This window comes from Nipponia nippon, unplaced genomic scaffold (genome assembly GCF_047370975.1).
Source record: "Nipponia nippon isolate SJK-2023a ecotype South Korea unplaced genomic scaffold, ASM4737097v1 scaffold_8, whole genome shotgun sequence".
Lineage (NCBI taxonomy): Eukaryota > Metazoa > Chordata > Aves > Pelecaniformes > Threskiornithidae > Nipponia > Nipponia nippon.
In genome coordinates this window covers 30,816,179-30,834,820 of record NW_028262402.1, presented here as the reverse complement: position 1 = coordinate 30,834,820, position 18,642 = coordinate 30,816,179, and the positions used below count along the sequence as shown (strand labels likewise).

At 44.3% G+C, this 18,642-nt stretch overlaps 2 protein-coding genes and 1 long non-coding RNA gene across 18 annotated transcripts in view; 1 reads left to right on the top strand and 2 right to left on the bottom strand.

Moving 5' to 3' along the window:
- The window catches only part of CDC14B (cell division cycle 14B), a 48,776-nt gene extending 46,079 nt beyond the window's left edge, over nucleotides 1-2,697 (bottom strand). For 6 of the 15 annotated variants that reach the window (XM_087741292.1, XM_087741297.1, XM_087741298.1 and 3 more), the window contains exon 1: nucleotides 2,027-2,691. In XM_087741292.1, the coding sequence (XP_087597418.1) occupies nucleotides 2,027-2,186 (160 nt within the window). In that variant the 5' untranslated portion in view covers nucleotides 2,187-2,691. Of the gene's footprint in view, nucleotides 1-1,525; nucleotides 1,934-2,026 lie in introns of those variants that run through there. The other 9 variants (XR_015700912.1, XM_087741288.1, XM_087741286.1 and 6 more) reach the window with 7 other exon arrangements.
- Nucleotides 2,698-5,054: 2,357 nt separating this feature from the next.
- On the bottom strand, nucleotides 5,055-9,810 carry PRXL2C (peroxiredoxin like 2C). Its single transcript, XM_087742410.1, has 6 exons — nucleotides 9,479-9,810; nucleotides 8,854-8,922; nucleotides 7,301-7,354; nucleotides 6,768-6,873; nucleotides 6,395-6,526; nucleotides 5,055-5,738 (listed from the first exon to the last, which is right to left on the bottom strand). The coding sequence occupies exons 1-6, from the start codon at nucleotides 9,659-9,661 to the stop codon at nucleotides 5,611-5,613; spliced, it is 672 nt and encodes a 223-aa protein (XP_087598536.1). The 5' UTR covers nucleotides 9,662-9,810; the 3' UTR covers nucleotides 5,055-5,610.
- Nucleotides 9,725-18,642, top strand: part of LOC148050552 (uncharacterized) — a 41,362-nt gene continuing 32,444 nt past the window's right edge. For both annotated transcript variants that reach the window (XR_015701073.1, XR_015701074.1), the window contains exons 1-2: nucleotides 9,725-9,862; nucleotides 14,141-14,452. This is a non-coding gene — a long non-coding RNA (uncharacterized LOC148050552). The remainder of the gene's footprint in view (nucleotides 9,863-14,140; nucleotides 14,453-18,642) is intronic.

The following is an 18,642-nucleotide window of genomic DNA, read 5'->3' as shown; positions in this document are numbered from 1 at the left end:
TCTGTACGCAGACAAGCTAAGGCAGACCTCTCAGCCTTTACAGAGGCTAAAATATTTACCAGTATGTCCATTTGCAAGAATAAGGCCTTATGCTTTAATCTATCTCCAGTCCAGAACTATTAAATCATTTCTCAGAACTGCATTATGAGAAGGCAGAACTGACAGTTCGAAACTTGAAATAACTTTTAAAACAGCTGAATAAAAAGGTAAGCCTGTGGGCTAATTCTTTTAAGGTTTCTCTTTTAAAAAATACCTATGACATAGCAGCACAATAAAAATTAGACTATAATTGTTCCACTATTAGAAGCTTGTAAACAGCAGCCACTGTGCACAGTAAGAAGAGCAAGACAAAATGAAATATTGTTAATATAATAATCTATTGCATTTTAATCAAGTTTGTTACACTGTGTACTGCTGTGTATGGTGAAATCCCACTGAAAAAACACAAGTCAAAGCCGAGGTGCTCTACTGTATTATTTAAACGGGTGATTATTTCTTTGGAGAAGAAAATACAGTAATTTAAGGGGCCTGTTGATGCCGTACGTGCATTAGCAGATCCAAGCAACTGCTCTGTGAGAATGGTTAGACAGAACTGTTTGCTGGAGATCTGAGCTGGATAGGGCTGCATGGTGTTCTAGGTAGTGAAATTACTTCGATATCAAAAAGTCATCACCTGGCAAATGAGGGGTTTCTAGATTAACCTTAAAGCTGTACCATCACTATTTCCTATATAAGTGGTTGCAGTTATAGAAAAATACACATATGGAGTTATTGTAACATTAGAGTTCTGCACATAAGTACACCATTACGTTTCTCTGTGTAGCTTAGGCCTAAAATGCTGTATTTTAGGCTGGAGTATTTAGGATTTTATTCCCTGACAGTATTAGAGCTTTTCAAAAAGAGGAATCTGGTATGCTTTGGGAGTTTACATTCTTCCTGCATCCTATACCCAATTTTCAAAACAAAATCTTACGGTTTTCTAAACATACTGTTATCTAGGAGACACACTAGTCAATTTAAGGAACGCTGTTTCTTGGCACAGGTAAGACGGGTGCCTTTTGTCCACGTTTGCTCTTTGTATTTTTGCTTGCTCTGTCTACAGACAATTTCCCACGTCCTTCACAGAGAAGTGGTAAGTGAGGTTTATTTCTTGGTTTTTAAGAGAAGTTGTAAATTCTACCATTCTCAGATTCTGACAAAGGACTTTTTTTTTTTTTTTCCTTTTAGGCAAACTAAACTCAAGCATGTCTTCTAGCTGGGGAACTCAAACCTAAATGCAGAATTATTTCGGCTGTGATCCAATACGCTCCTCCAAAGAGGCAGGTTCCTATGCCAAAAACAAAGCAGCGCTCAAACCGCAGGCCACGAAGCGGACGGAGGACACCGAGCAAACCCGCCTGCAGAAGCCGCTGGCACTCCAATGTCAAGAAGAGGTGCGACGCTTCTCTGTTAATTTACCCACCAGCCAGCGAGCACACCACTAGCAAAAAGAGATCTATCCCCAATACGGAGAGAAATACACTACTTTTTTTTTCCCCCGCAGAAACACGTTTTACAGGTTCAGGTATGTCTTCCCTTCACTCTCGTACAAGCAGAAGACAGCACAAGCCAATTGCTCAGTACAGCCAGAGTTATTAAAAAACCACGGTATCCGTTCTTCTGGAAGGACGGCTGGACTAGCGATGCCTTTCTCAAGAACGCTTCGCAGCCTGAAGCGCCAGCCAGACGCCAGAACCGACCCACGGCACAGATGGCAGCGGCGGCCGCCGCCGCCGCCGGCCGAGCGCCCCGGGGTCCCGGCGGGGACAGCGGCGACCCAACGCGGAGAGGAAGTTTTTTCTCCGCCGCGGCCGCGCCTCCCACCCGGGGGCCGCCGCGGCGCCCACCGCCGGGGGGGCGGGGCGGGACGGGACGGGACGGGACGGGACAGACACCCCCCCCCGCAGCCCGGCCCCGACTTGCGCCTCAACTCTCCCGCCGCGCCGCCCCCCCGCCCGCCCCCGCCCCCCCGGCACGCCCCCCTCACCGGCGATCCTCAGGCAGGTCTCCAGCCCGGCGGGGGGCTGCTGCTGCCGCCGCTCCGCCTCGCCCCCCGCCGCCCGCGACGCCGCGCCCCGAGTTCTCTTCAGAGCCGGCGGCGCCGGGGCTGCGCGGCGCCGGGCCTCGGCCCAGCTCTTCCGCTTCATGGCGGAGGCGGCCGCGCCGCTACGGTGGGTGCGAGGCGGCCCGCCTCATCCCCGCCGCGCCGCTCCCCGCGGGGCTCGGGCCGCCGGAGGGGAGGGACCCCGCGACGACGACGGCGGCGGCGGCGGCTGACGCGTCTCCCCGGACACCGCCCCCTCCCACCGCCCCATGCACCTACGGCCCCCCCCGCCCCGAGCCGGCGGCAGCTCCCGGCCACCTCCCGGCACCCCCACCGCCTCTGATTGGGTCAGCGCGGTGTGGCGTCACCAGCGCGGAGCGGTGGGGTCGGTGATGTCATAGTGGCGGCTGTAACAGGTGGGCCGGGGGAGCGCGGCGGGGCGCGGCCCGCCTATCGCCGCCGCTTCGGCGCCGCTGGCGGCCGGCGGGGCCCTGGGCACTGCGCCCCGGCCTCTGCCTTTGCCTCGCCCGCCGCCCTGCGGGCTGCTGACGTGGCGCCGGACTTCGCCCGGAGAGCGGGGCGGGAGCGCTGGCAGCGTGACCGAAAGGCGGCTCCCAGGGGCGCGAGGGGCCCGGCTGCGGGGCCGGCCCGCGCCCCCCCCCCCCCCGCCCCCGCGCGGCCGGCGGCGCGCGCGCTGGCGCAAAGCCGGCGCCCTCGGAGGTGCGAGTTGGCGGCTGGGTTTCCCGGGGCGCCGCGGTCTTGCAGGTGCCCCTCGCGCCACGAACCAACAGAGGGTCCCGAGGGGACGTGACGGCGCGCACCGGCCCGGTTTCAGCGGGCCTCACGCGCCGTCTCCTGCTGGTCGGAACGTTAAATGCGTTTATCTGGAACGTTAAAATAGCGGGGTTTGAGTCTGCTGCTCAGACACAGCGACGCTTTAAAACGCGCCGTTATTTTAAGTAGGTGTTGAAATAAGTCAAGCCCGCAGTTAAAACAACTTCTGAAAACCGCTCCCTCCCCACCTCTCTCTGATTGGCCGTGACAAAAGCCCTTGCTGAAGTATTCTGCCATCTGCTGCGTGTGAGGTCAGTGTTTTATCTCCCACCGGTTTCCACCTTTCACTGCGTAACTTGTTTAAAATGCTTTTTCTAAATAACACCAGAGGCCTAAAATTCTGCTGACGCTTGGCAAACCGTTTCTCCCGTGGGTGAATGTGGCCATCGTTGTTGCCATTCACGATGCGCGTGGGAACCGCTGTCTCGCGGGGCATCAGCGAACTCGGCGAGGCTGCGGCCCGATGCAAAATGCAGGGCCGATGCCCTAATTGGGATTGCTCTTCTGCTGAATCCTCCTCTCTCTCTTCCTCCCTCTTTTTGTTTGTCTGCACGTTGTGAATCTTTTTGAAGAGGTGATTTTGCTGGGATAACACAGAGGCCGTGGTGTGGTTCCTGTCAGTATGGAAATGGTGAGGGTGGATGACTTCAACCTACGCAGCTGTCAAACTGCAGGTTAATTCATTCCACGCCCTTTTAAAAGTCCGCAGTTCTTTTAGCCACAGTTAGTTTTACTTAATGTATTCGTGGCAATAGAACTATTCCTATTGAATATTATTTTAATTCTACTGAAAGCAAAACACGCAGAAAAACAGCTAGCCAAATACTTCTTTTGAAATCAGAAACACCGAGAACATGAAAGTGAGATGACTGCAAAACAACAGTGGAACTAGAGTCAGTGTCCTTGGCGGTGATGATCAGGTGAATGAAGCAGCGTGGAAGCACTACAAATAATATTTGTCGTTCTTCCTCTGTGAAAATAATTTAAGGTTTCTGCATTTCTTGTCTTTGTTTTACAAACTAAGACCAGTCTTCTAGCTTGGTTTCTGCTGTGTAACATAGAGGCAGCTTCATTCCAGAGTTTCCGCCATGCTCAAAAATACCGGTGAGCTGGGGGAGCCCTGGAGGGAGGGGGCAGCTCCTTATTTGTGAATGTAGGGGCAGCGGTTCATGACAAGCGGGCTTTCCTTCCCTGTGAGCCTCAGCTGCCCGTCCCGGTGCACTGTGCCAAGAGCCGACGAAGCCTCTGGCCAGCCCTGAGATCATGCGGGTTCAGAGTCTGCACATGGCTACTTTTAGCCCTGGGCCAAGTGCTGTTTAGTCAAAGCACGGAACTGAAAACAGTATTTTTACATGAATAATATCCTTCTTCTAAGCATACCGTATCAAAATGTGTATGTAATTAATAAGGTGCTAAGGCATAATACCTTTAATGGAATTACATTGCTCAGTACCGTTATGTTTCTTAAGCAAGCCTTTTATTTTTCGTCAAGGAACACTGCATTTAATTTCACATACTCTTTAATGCTGTAGAGCAATCTGCAGCTTGCTCTGGGCCTGCCAGTGTCCTTAATGGATGCAGGGACAAACCTCTTCACAGGATGCCGTTTTACAATTGCATTAGTATTAAAGCTTAAAAGGGGAAAGAATTTGCAGGTGAGATATGTATGAATAGTAGTATTTTACAGTGAAGGTCAAAGACCAGAAACTGCAGAGGAGGATATGCTCCTCCATAAATCTCGGGCAATCTTATTTTGAAATTGCTAAAAAGAAGTGGCTTGTGGATGAAAGAGGGCACATCTACTTTAATGAAAGCAATAGATTCTGAACGTAAACATTTCTAGAAAAATGGAGGATATGAAATCTGACAAAACTGCAAATCAAAATGTTGTGTTCCTTAGCTCAGTTGTCTAGGACAGATATAACTAAGGACATTTTTTCAGAGACCTCTTGCTCTGAGAGAAAGTACATACGTACAAGGGAGAATATTCTGCTGCAAATCTTCATAGGAAAACAAGTAATTGACTATGGCCTACCCCAAAACTGACAATCTGATCAGAAATATGTTTACAACACACCTCTCCCTGGTCTTAGAGATGAAGCTTTTTGTATGACACAAAAGAATTGCAGACAATGGATGAGGTATTTAAAATATTTATTTAAAACTATAAAATGTACTTCATAATGTCTGCCAATGCCAGATGCAAAAGTAGGCATAAGTTTAAGTGCCAGTGTTTGAAACTGTGATTTTTCAAGGTATATTTTAATACAAGACTGTCACACAGTGCTGGAAACTTCAAAACATCGCTGAGAAGTATTGGATTGAAAGCCAGTGTGATCTGCTGAAGGCAAGAATCCCAAGTTCGTCCTGAGCAAAACCAGATATTTTAGTTTACTGTGTCTTGAACAAAGATTTTTAAAATATATTGGCAAGATTGTTTGATGAGGAAATAATAAGCTACAGGATTTTTTGCAATAAGCCTCAGTTGCGTTTTAGTTTTTGTTCCCTTGTACACAATGGAAATAGCACTTTCGTGTCCATCTTCAGTGCCAGGTAGCTTATTCTCTGCTCTGATTTTCTAGATAAGGTTTCAGATGTCCCATAAAGACACAACAGTACTGATGCTGGTGGGAATTCGCTGGATAATTGTTCTTGTAAAGCACAAATAAAAAAATTTATATATTGTGTCAGTGTCATATGTCAATAATCTGGGGTTTGTTTGTGAAATTTACTGTTTTAACTCCTGCCAGCTGCAAAACCGTGTTAATGGGAACATGATCCAGCCTGTTTTTATCAAGGTGCAAAAAATGAACTTCGTTGCCTGGAATGAAATGAGAATAATGTGTAAATAGTTGAATAAAATATTTATTTATTCAAATTTATTGATTTTATTGATTCACATAAGTGAATCAAAGAAGCATTCTGATTTCCTACTAGTTCTTGTACAAATGTGTACTAGCTCCACAGATTGCACAATATACTGTATTTTAAACAATGACAAAGATATTTTTTTTAATTAAGTTATAGACGCCAGGAACATTAAGGCATCTAACTGAATTAAATCTGCTGTAGCATGATGTTTCTTAATGATCTGATGAGATGACTTCGTCATGTTGCAGCCCCCCCTTCATGCATTATTCCTCCGCTAAAACCACATTAAATGCCTAGAATCAAATGTGAAAGCAGAATCTCGGTGAACACCATGATGTCAAAAAAAAAACCCTCCAAACTTCGAGGCTGTTGTTCCATCAGCACTCCCATCGATTTCTGCAGGAGTGTGATCAGCTTTGTGCCACCTTTGTGGGAGGTGGGACTATGCAACAACACTGCCACAGGTTCCTTCAACCGGCAAAAATCACACCATTCAGCACAAGCCTGTCTCCTTGGGATCCACAGGGACAGCAGCCGAGATGGTAGCATTAAAGTGAACAGCTAAAGGAGAGGACTGTAACTTTCCCACAAAACAAAGCAGCTCACCTGGGCCTAAAATCAAAGCTCCTCCCTGCTGAGCGGGATCTCCTTGAAAGTCAAAAGCTGGGCCAGTCATTGCTCTCCACATGCTCCTAATGCTTCCCAGGAGTGTGTTTGATTTCACATGAGGGCTCCGCACTAAACAAAACAGCAAAATAGTTGTTATCTAGAAATACAAAAGTGTACAAGGAGAACAACAAAATCGAACAGCTGCTATGAATAGTTTAGTTTCCTGATTACAAGTGTTTTGACAAAATATAGCCTACAAGGGATGGTCTGATGGGCAGCTCCCTTTCTATTTACATTGTGATCACACTATTTTATCAGGGTGTTCTTTTGGTCTGTGTAAGTCCAAACAAGGTGAGAAAATTATTCTTACCTGATACATTATTACCTTCACCTCTTTTCATGCCAAGCGTTTTGTAAATTTCCCTTTGTGGATCTACATACATTTCGTGTGTATACCCAGTTAAATTGCAAAAGGGCTGCAAAATATATGCATACAAAAAAAGTAATATTTTTAAGGTTTAGACAGTAATTAGTCAGGATCTACTCACAGTGGAAAAAATACTGACACCCCGCCACCCCCATCCCGCCACCCCCCCCGATTTGGAAACCTGTGGATTTGTCATGTTAAATTAAAGGCCAAAAATTTCTAGCCCCAAATCTTTTACTGAAACAAAACTTCCAGTGAAATCGAGAAAAGATGTTTCCTTAGCAAGCCCTAGTGGTTTTTAAACTGGAAGTTTTAGTTATTTGCTTTATTCATGTACTACTATTAGAATTCCTTCATGAAAAAGAACACTGTCCTCTTTTTCTGTGGTTGCAAATGACCGTCTTTTCACTCAGAGCGAAATCCCTCAATGCAGACACAATAGAGGATACAATGTACTTAATGACTACTTTATTTACCTTGATGTGATGATAAGATGACTGTCCAATAACTATAAGCCTCACATTTGCTTCCTAGAACAGAGCATGGGTATCGAAACTGTAAAGAGGAACTCGGTGTTTCTGCATGACTGCAAAGCATTAGCAGAATCTGGCGTCCTGCGTTAATGATCACAGTGCATTGGGTTAAAATTATTTGAAATTAACATCACTTACATGTTTGGAGCCTGCACCTTTGTCTATCACCCACAGTTAGCAGCTACATCAATTAAGTGAAAAATTATTTTTAAAGATAACTTTTAAGTTACAGATGTGTAAACTTTAAGTTTTCTGTAGCATTAGCAGTGTCATCTTTTCAATTGATTGCAACCTGCTATGATTTTGGAAATTCAAATTTCCACTTGGTTGCACCTGCATCTAAAGAAGCAGCATGCAAATGTTGGTGCGCATACACGTACGTCTGTGATTTACATACACGGACGCTCATCAATAGATATAACTTGCATCCACATGTACTGCTGTCTTTTGCAGGTGCAACATTAGGCCTGAGTCTAAATTAGAGGCCAAAACTTAAGTTCATTTAGATGCCAATGTAAGGTTGTTTTAATATTAGGGCATAATACTTGCCTATTCCATATAGAATCATTTTGCTTGTTATGAAAAGAAGCCCTCCTAACAACAGAATACTCACACTGAGAAAAGCATGGACAGTTTTGATTCTCTGTATACATTTATTTGAGTAGCCAAATTAAGAGAATGGCATTCTGAGTAACACTGATGGAGCAGTTAAGAAACATCTGTCCTGAGATAGGGAGCTGGCAAAGAAATTGCCCCTTTTCATCCTCAAGTTCCTAGTCCATCTAAGGCTTGCTGTCAGTGAGGAGCTGAGTCTCTGTCATCGGCTACGCTGCTGTTGGGAATAAAATATGACAATTTCAATCAGCAGCCTAGAAGAGACAGATTGACCTTCCACGTTTAGCAGGGGATCATTGTCTTTCCTGGTATCTCCTACCACCCAACAAATACCCGTCCATAGCAACCCCTGCCCACTCCATTTCTCCTTTCTGTCACTATGTCACTCCTGTTTGTGCAGCTGCTTGGAGAACAGGTCACACAACCGATGCAGCTTACAAATAACCATAGAAAAAGAGACTATTTTTAATACAAATCAATTTTCTGATCTTATTCCATGCACAACCATCAGTCAGCCATACTGGCATCATGAAAAGGGCAATAGTAAGTGGTCAGGAGAAGACATCTGCCCGGGCGACTACTGATACCAAAAGAAATGCCTGTCAGGGGATGTCTAACTGTTCAGAACACAGCAGAAAAACCAGCACCGAGCTAATAGGGCAGGGGGAAATAATGCTGCTGAAACAGAGCATGTAGTGCAATAAATCCTTTCCTGTGTCTCCTAGGCATTATGGCTATTGTAGCAAACAATGAAAGTGCTCACTTTCTTCTGAGCCTTTTTTTGATTCCTGGAAGGGTTAAGCCTCACACAAGCCTGCAGCCGGACATCACAAATCTCGACTACAGCAACCCCATATACATATTAAGGGCAGAGTACTTACTTGTAAAAACGCCTTGGGGACTTTTGCCAGGTCTTCTACGTACTCCTTACAGGTGTAACATAAAAAATGCTGCAACACAGCCAGTTGGACATATCAGAAACGGACATAATTGCATAGCAAGGAAGCATCAGATTCTGACTTCAGGCACAAAGCATTTTGGAGGTGATCAGGAACTGGGAACAGGGAAGGCTGAAGTTCTTTGCAGTCACCAATTTTGGATTAGGATCCTGATTTAATCCAAGCCCGAACAAGGACACTGGGCTCGGGGCCTTGCTAATATTTTTATCTCTGGATATTTTAGGAATGTGAGAGCTGGCTTGCCAGCTGGGAAATCAGGGAACACAATACTTGTTTCCCTAAACACACGGTTGAAGAAGTATTTCCTTTCCGGCAAATGCCGTACGATTTGGCCAAAGAACGGGGGTTCTCAGAAGCAGAACTGACCTGCTTTGTATCTTCTTCCCTCTCTGCTCCAGCTCGGCTTGCGTAAACTCCCCGCTCCGCCTCCCCCGCCCCTTCCCCGGCCACGCTGGGGCTCCCCGCAAGGAGCCTGCCGGGCTCGGGGCCGGCCCCCTGCCTGGGCTCGGGGCCCGCCGGCCCTCCCGGGCAGCCGCTCCCTCCTCACCCGCACGAACACCACGACGGCTTTTTGCTCCCCGTACAGGGCCTTGAAGGGGATGCTTCTCCCGTCCGCGTCCACCACCAGGCAGCGGGCGGCCTCCCGCAGCTCCCCCGGCTCCGGCCGCTGCCCGCAGCCCCGCGCTCTGCCGACCTGCTGGGTGACGGGGGGCGCCGGCCGCCCGGCCATGGCGGCCCCGGCCCCGGCTCCGGCTCCGCCGCCTCCGCCTGGCCCGGGAAGGAGGAGGAGGAGAAAGGCGGAGCCGGAGAGGAGAGCGCCCGGGGGCTGCGTGGCTGCGAGGAAATGCCGGGGCTGGCCGGGAGGCCCGGGGCTCCTTCCCGGCCCTGGGAGAGGCCCGGGGTCGGCAGCGCCGCGCTGAAGGCGGAGCTGGTGAGTTCAGGGCCTCGGGGTAAAAAGAGAGGGAAATCCGCCGCTAAAATCGCTGCGGGCCGGTGGCAGGCGCAATGCAGTTTGTGCCTGGAGAACATCACGGAGTCAAACCGAGCCTTCCAGAAACTGCGTGCGAACAGAAGCGGTGACGTTACTGTACCGTCTCAAGGTCAGGGTTTGCTTTGCAGGGTGCCACAGCGTTTCAGAGGACTGCGAGCGATCTAGAAAAATCTGTTTTCAAGGAACGGTCGAGCTGCTGCATCAGAAAAAACCAGACCCAGTTTCCTTATTGAAGTAAAAGCAGGACTCCCCGGGGCCATCGGCGGGCGAAGGGCGGAGGATGCTGAGCAGCGCAAATGCTCGTGTGTTGAGTGCACACAGAGATGAGTGAACGGAACAGATCTTAAAAGAAGAAAAACACTAGGCAGCTGAAGAGTATCTTAGCCTCTAGGATTGTTCTGTTAGCTGAAAGCTTATGAGGAGGAAAGCACTTTCCTTTTCTTAGTGGGCAGAGAAAAAGAAGTATCAGAGGCAATAGGCCTGGGGAGAATCTCCAGAAGTTGTTCTCCTTCGTGAAGCTCTGGTGATGTTTGTTCCAGAGCGTCTCTTGGCAAACTCTCCTAATGTCAATGTTATTCAAACTTATATCGCCTGTACTTTGGGTTAAGCCCATTGCTTTTATGTTACCTGGAGTGAGCACATAGAACAGGTTAATACCCTTACTGCGTCGACTTTTCAACTCTACACAGAATATTGCTATGTTGCCCTCCGTCTTCTGTTTCCTAGACTAAATAATCCCATTCTTTTTTTTTTTTTTTTTTTTTTTTTACAATTCTTTCTTCTCATAGGTCATGTTTTCTAGAATTTCTAGAATACAGATTTTGTAGTTTCCTCTGGGCTTTCTAGATGGTTTCTGTCATTCCTGAACTTCAGTGCCTAAAACTAGACACAGTATTTTAGCTAAGTGGTAGGTTTTCTTCACATCTTGGGTCTGCACATCCACTTAAACATGCTGGCATTGTGATTGTGCTTTTTGCAACAGCACAGTTTTATTGACTCCCGTTCAGCCTGGGAGCCACTATCGCTCCCAGCTGCTCGGCTCCAGACTTGCCCTACAAGGGAGTGCATTACTACCATTTCTCTTGCAATATTTGGCAAAAGAAATTCTCTCTAACGTCACAATGTCTGAAAAGTTAAATTAGCTTTGTATAAGATATTTACATAGGATGATACAACATAGTTGGCCCTCCGGTTGAGGTACTTCCCAGCTCTGTTCTAAAACTCTTGCCAAAAAGACCTTCAGGGCGCTCAAGGTGCTTTGTGCCATGTCAACAGCAAAGACAAGGCAGCTCTGCATTATAAATAACAACAGGAGGGAAGGTGATCCCTGGCTGATAGCTCTTCACAAGTTTCCAACACATACACACAGGTGAAACTACCCAGCCACTAGTATACTCCTGTTGTTTCAGTAATGAAAGTTTATTTCATGATATGGATCCAGCTTGTGGCTTTACCCAGTTAAGTGGGGTCATAATAATAATGCTTTGCTGAGCTAGCAAATCAGTGTTTGAATGTTAGCAAAGCACTTCTTGTGTATTTGCCTATGGCTGTGTGCTTGAAGGACTAACCTTGCAGTCCAGTATGCCCTCACAATGACTCTGATTTAAAAGACAATGACCTCAAATCGTAAAGAATTTCTGAAAATTGTGAAACGAGATAAGAATTTGGGCAGTATTAATTCCCCATTGTTGTTGTTCTCAGGCTTCTTTGTTCACTTAACAGTTACCTGTATGTTATGCTGCCAGATTTCTTCAGCCAGCAGCCCAGGAAGCAAACGCGGGCTGTGCAGCACTGCCCTGCGGCCCCTCAGCAGTATTGATGGGAATGGCCTGCCTGCCTTGACCAGTGCAGGACATAGCAAAGAAAGCATAGCAAAGGTCAGGGAGAACTGACCACTTTTGCTCTTTTCTTGAGGCTGAAGTGGGCAGGCTGGGCACAGAACCTTGCTGTGTGTAAAACGGCTGGGTAGCGTTGGGCAGGGCCCAGGGGAACGGCTCAGCACTTGGTCATCAGTACAGCTTGGACCAGGGCCCTTGCTATTGCAGCTGGAAATCAGAGCCTGCAGAAGAGGCAGTCGTGCCGCTACAGGGGATCTGCTGCCACAGCCTCTGAGCAGGAGCACTGATAGGGATGACCCTGCTGATGAAAGGAGTTGGGCAGGGCAGTGTCACGAACTCAAAGGACACTTTTCCAGCTCAGTCTGCGCATGGCTGATCTTGTGCCTACAGTCCAGAGAGTTTGCTCTCACTTGATTTGAAATGAAATCTCTGAGGAGCCCAGTCTGCCTGGGAGAGGTGGTAAACGTTCCTGCTAAGCCAATCAAGACTGCCTGCAGGCCTTGCTCTTTTATGCTGTTTGGCCTCCTTAAAGTAGCTGAAGAAACATAGCCGTAACACCTGTTTTCAGCAGTATGCAATTGAGGAGTAGCAACTTTCTTCCAAGGATATTTGCCAAAGCATTCTCTAAAGCCCCTCAAACAGCATGGTTCTGATTTTTACTGGAGAGTCTTAAGTGTTGCTAGAATACAAATATAAATCATTGTCACCCCCAGTTTTACAAAGAAAGAACAGAGACGAAGGCAATTGAACACTGACGTGTCCTCTGAATGAGGAACCAGTCAAAATTAGCAGTCACTTTTGAAAGCTGAAGCTTAAAGTCTTTTGTTTATGTATGCTTAACAAAAATACAGATATAAGTTCCACTAACTTAGATGGAAAGAAAGACTCCTATGCTGGTATTCTGGACAGTACTGACTGTCTAAGAGTGCAGTCTACTACAACCATAAAATTCTTCAATGGGAGCTGTGATTAGGGAAGCCTCCCCTTCTTTCCCTTCTCCTTTTTATAGCTCTCAAGTATAAAGATCTTGATAACTTAAAAAACATAGTTGTCAGAGTGATGTATTTTTCAGTGTCTTAAGGAGAATCAGGTAGTACATTGGCATTATTAATCACCGTGTAACATTCAAGATGTAAGTCACTTTCTTCACTGCAGTGCAATTTACAGTTGTAAAGAGAAACTTAGCTGATATTTAATTAGCCAAGGGTTGGGTTACTTTGTGCTGTGGAGAGGAAATTCACATTCCTACCATTTCAAGAGGAAGAAAAATAATTACACACAGATGTGGAATAATTTATTTGTTCTATATTGACTAGTGAAACCAAATACCAGCTGTAATTATGGAACCTGATTTCCTTTATTTACAACAGCTGAACAAAGTATCTAACAAGAGAGGTGTGGCCTATATCAGTAGTATAAACACTGTGTAGAGTATGTGATGTGTATTTGTAAAGCAACATGTTATTATCAATTTACTGCAAGATGTGCTGTTTATTTAGCACAAGTATATTTGTTGTTCTTGGTTAACAGTTATTATTTAGCTAGAGATAATGTGGTTATTACTTATCAGCTAAAAATAATTAGTGTTTACAATACCAGAGTAAAAACATCATACAAAGCGCTAGCTAAAAATGAGTTGGTTTTAAACTGTTGTAATTAAAAAGCAGTAAAATGTGTACTGTCCTGTAGGTAAGAGGCTTTTTTTCTTTGTGGCTGCCTTTCATTGTTTCCTTAGTGTCATGATATACCAGGGGTACACTCGACTTCTTGGCATAGGGTCATGGGACTGATTCTTCTGATCAGCAAGGGGAATCATTTGATTGAACCAGCCTTGAAAGTCAAGTTGCAAATGCTGGTTTCGTCTCCATTTTTTTCTATCTGGTGTGTGCTCTCTATCTCCTGCTGTGGTTTTTCTTTAGTTTTACTTTCTATTTTTTTGCTGAGGGAGGAGATATTACAGTTTCAAAACTTCCTTAAGTTTTGCACTTTGTGTTTTCACTCCTTTTAAAAATTATCCTTTTAAAGATTATTTACAAGACTAAGGGCTTTGTAAGTCTGGTTGCAGTGTCAATATGTGTTGCATACTGTTAACTTTTTTCACAACACAAATAATGTAAATGGAATTAAAAATCTACTCTAATAGTTCAGTGATCATACTGACATATGGACAGAAAAATTTTCTCCTGTTATGTTTGGCATGTTTAGTTTTGTAACACAAACCCTACAGAGAGAGCAGTAATTACAAACCTTACTACACAAGAAAATGTAACAATATTAAGTGAAATGCCCACACTTTGTTTAACATAGCCTCAAGGCGTAAAGAGAGCCTTTAATGCATTTAGTAAGAGATCTCTGTATTTGATCTATTTCTGTTTTGCAGGTACCTGCAAAGAACTAAGAGGAACAAGTCTCTCATCTGAAGAAATCACTACTTAAATAGATGAGACACATTCAAAGAGCAAGTAAAAAGATATGCTGCAATCCAAACTGGCCAAACAGACTTATCTTACATCTTGTTAGCAATAAGACTCTTAGAAAGTAAGCTAATTATCTTTAGTGTTTAAAGTATAGTGTAAACTAGATCAGAGGATTAAGAGATGAAGAACGTCAAGAAAAGTGGAGGTGATCTCATGGAGTGTTCATGCCAAATTAAGCCTTATTATTTAAGGCTCTTGCACTGGTTTCTTACAAGGTAAACAAAAACTTTCTTGAAAAGTATCTTTAGATACTGTTCCTTTTTTTACTTCCAGCAGAACAATCTAAAACTTTTTTTCCCCCACAGTATTCTACTGTTTTTTGCCTATGCAGGAAAAGCATACTGTAGGAAGGTTGTAGTTCCCAGCTGCTATTTCTGTTTTCTGTATTCATAGAGGGATGAGTGTGTACTTCGCAGTGGATTCAGTTCAAATGGCTCTTTTACATACGGCAACGTTGACATTTAGCTACAGTTAGGAATTCCCTTCTTGAGGCCAGTGGATGGTATAATGTATTTGCTGGAGGTGAGTAAGTTGAGCTAATTTTAGCACACACTTGAAACAGATCTCATTTATTTCCTGGAATATAATTAGGAGTAGCATCACTTCAACATCAGACATATCTCTTGTGCTGCTTTGCTGGAGGGATCAATTAGGAACCCAGGCTAATTCCCGTATAGATGTAGATTTGATTTTTTTTGCAAGCACTTGAGCTTGACTGACTGCTCGTATCCTGAGGACTACAAATCCATGGCCCGTGTCCACCCTCCTCCCTTTCAAAATGGCTAAAATGTGAGCCTAATTATCTCTTATTATTGTGTGTCTGACTGAGATGATGTATGTGCCAAACTCAGACAAAGTAAGCCACAGGTTTCATTTAGTAATGCCTTCCTGAAGAAATTATTCAATAAGAAAAAGGAGTCCAAAGGTGAACTGTCTAGTGGCCATCATGTGAATCCTCTGTCAGGAACTTTAGAGATTACAGCTTTCCAGCTGGCCTTCCTAAGAGGACCTTTAAAACCATCTCCAGTGGAACTAATGTGTTTGGCTTGTTAATGATGAAAACTTCCACTACAGCCAGTAAAATTCATGCCAGAGCTGAGGCGGAGGGCCCAGCCCTGAAAGCCTTTTGGGTCTGGAGTTTGTGTGGATGTCAGCGTGAATCCTGCACTTGGTGCTTTGAGAGCTGATCCTTGGCTTAAGGCTCAAAAATCTGGCCCCTGCTGTATCTTCCAGTGTTTAAACAAGAAAGCTGTTTTTATTCCTGCTGTTTGCATGATAATTCTGTTATTTGCTTCAACAAAGATGTCAATCTGCCTGAGAAGATTTTTACTTCTTAATGAAGTTACTTATTCTTTCCTTATTTTTCAATTGCTATTTTCAGTTCTCTTTATCCATACATATTTCTAATGCAGTCATTTGTTTATGCACAAAGTTAGCTGTAGAAGTGAAGAACAGAATAAAAGGGGGGAATACAAATACGTTAAATATACTTTAGTTACAAGCAACCATAAATAAAAATGTAACAACATATCGGCTAAAACACAACTCCTCTAACTGAAACGTGTAAATATAAAAAAAGTGTTATCTTTCTTTGCAGATTGGTGAAAGGTCATTTAAATTAGTTCCAATTTATGTACTATTGTTCCATTACACCATCGTCTTTCACGTCGTAAGTTAGCATGCGCAACATCCTTCTGTCTGCAACCAAAGATTTTGCACATAAGAGCTGAAGAGTAAAGTACACACACACAAAAAAAAAATTAAAAAAGGAAAAGAATGGTAAAGGAATGCAAAATGGCTCCTTATATTCTCCTCAAAACTCTATTAATTTTTTTTCATTTTCCTCGTTGTTCCTCTATAAAATGTTTGCAACAATTTTCACTTAGTTTCCTTGATGCTGATTTTCATGCATCAGCAATTTGTTAAAAGCAGCTTCTGCCATTTCTGCATACTACATGATTCAGATTACTTTTTCAGACTGAATTGACTTGCTCTAGTGCTCTCTCCAGAAAGAGTGATCAACAGCCACTGTTTAAAAATTCTCATTAGGCACTTTAACATTCAAGCTGTGGCCCTGCTATGATTTCTGAGGTCCTGACATAGAACCCTAGTGACTTCAAGATAGGTTTGATCATACAAATAAATTAGCCAGGTATCGTAACAGTCAATCTGTAAAACGTATTTGTTTCTATGCTGCTGCTACCATTAATTCCACAAAGGGAAGTTCATTAAAGAAGCAGTAGTTGCTGTTTGAAAATATCAGAGGAGTGAAGAAATCTGTCTGACAGTCCAAGTGGGATCAGTGCAGTGTCTGGAATTGCCATGCCAGCAGGAATCACTTCTTGCTAATCTGTGTGTCCCTTTCTGAGCAGTTAAAACCACTGTTGCTTCTCTTAAATGGAGAGACTGTAAGACAGAAAAAAAATTAATCAGAATTGTTTGGGTAATCTTTGTGGATCCCATCCTACTTCCCTCCTACCGCTTAGTAGGCTGCTAATAGCTAAGGGAGATGAGTCTAAGTATGGATTATGTATGTATGTATGTATGTATGTATGTATTTATTTAAACAAATGTATAAAATGGCTTTTGATTGGCTTAGACTATGGCATATTTATTCTACTCTACAAATGTCTTCTTCAGGAAGTATGGTCCACTTGGGAGATGCACGTGTAATTATTCTTTTTCTCCATAATCCGTTTTTCACATGGGCAGGGTGTGTGTGTAGCTTCTTTGGAATGCTTCTTCTGTGGCTTGTGCCTCTATGTCCTTACGGCAGTGACTTTTGAATAAAAGCTTTAATAAGATATTTTTAAAAATCATAATTATTTTTCCTTGTATATCTGTGCAGCTATATTCTAACTAGATCATTGTAATTCAGCCTTGTAATAAGGAGCTTGTTCACACTTGAAAGTTAATTCTGATTAAAGTAGATGTAAATTTCATTTTTGTAGCTATTGCTGAGTAACTCCACTTGTGGATGTGCTTATTTGAACTCTGCTTATCTGAAATAACTTTCATATAATGATACTAAATCAGAATAAGGGATAATTCTGCAGGAAAAGGCATGTAAAAGCATGAAGTTGTTCAGAATATCTATGCCTCATATTGTGTACAAACTGTGAGAAGTCGTTTAGTGTGGTACTATTCTAGCTTTTTATGGAAATTTCAGGTGATAAAAATTTCTGAAGTCTCTTGCTGTTAACCTCCATGGGCTGGAAGGAGACAGCCGGCCTCACCGTGGTCTTCACCATGGGGCTGCAGGGGAATTTCTGCTCCAGTGCCTGGAGCACCTCCTCCCCCTCCTTCTTCACTGACGTTGGTGTCTGCAGAGTTGTTCCTCTCACATATTTTCACTCCTCTCTCCTCTCTCTGGCTGCAATTGCACAGGGTTTTTGTTTTTTTCCCGTTCCTAAATACGTTATCACAGAGGCACTACCACCATTCCTGGTTGGCTCAGTGTTGGCCAGAGAAGGGTCCATCTTGGAGCCGGCTGGCATTGGCTCTATTGGACACTGGGGAAGCTTCTAGCAGCTTCTCACAGAAGCCACCCCTGTAGGCCCCCCACTACCAAAACTTTGCCACGCTAACACAGTACAAATGTTTAGTCTCTCCCCCTTCAAATTAACAGGGCATGGCCTGGACTTGAAGGGGGGAATGTGGTTGTACCACTCTTCTTAAGTCTGAGTGAAATAAAAGCACTTTTCCCATTGAAGCTGCAGCATGACCTTGTGTTTTCCTCTCGAAGCACTTGTTGATGTGGGCTTCTAGAAGTATGCACAAATACTGCTCAGCAGTTTAAGACAAGAGGCAAAGGAGCGTACAGTATGTAAACATAAACATCCAAAATGCAGTGGAAATTTAGGTTGACAGAATGCAACTGCGAAAACGTGATTAAGTCAGAACTCCAGGGATAACCTTGTTCACAGTGCATTGGAGATCCCTGAGGACTGTGACTACTTCAGATATAGGTTTAATACTGCATCTTAAAGGCAGTGCTTCCAACAATTCAGCCTGACACCATGCTGGCATATTATGTAATACCACCTCAGGGGTAATGATGCTACCTATAGAGTCACTAGTGTTAATGCCTGCTATCTACCTAGAAACAGGTGCTATTTGGCAGTTATTTGTTACCTTAAAAAGAAGAAACAATACAGCATACATTTTATATCACTTACACTTAACAGTCTTTCAGATTTAATACTCTTTCAGAGGGTTAGTGCATACAGCAGCACTTAGAGGAAACAAGAATTCGTGAAACTCTAATGCCAGGAATGAGACAAATCCATTATGTCTGGGTATGTAGGAAAAGCTGGTGGGAGATCCACCTCTCATGTACCCCTCACATGAATATGTCTCAGCTGCAGGGTCCATGAGTCTCTTCCTTCACTGAACCTTGTAAGAG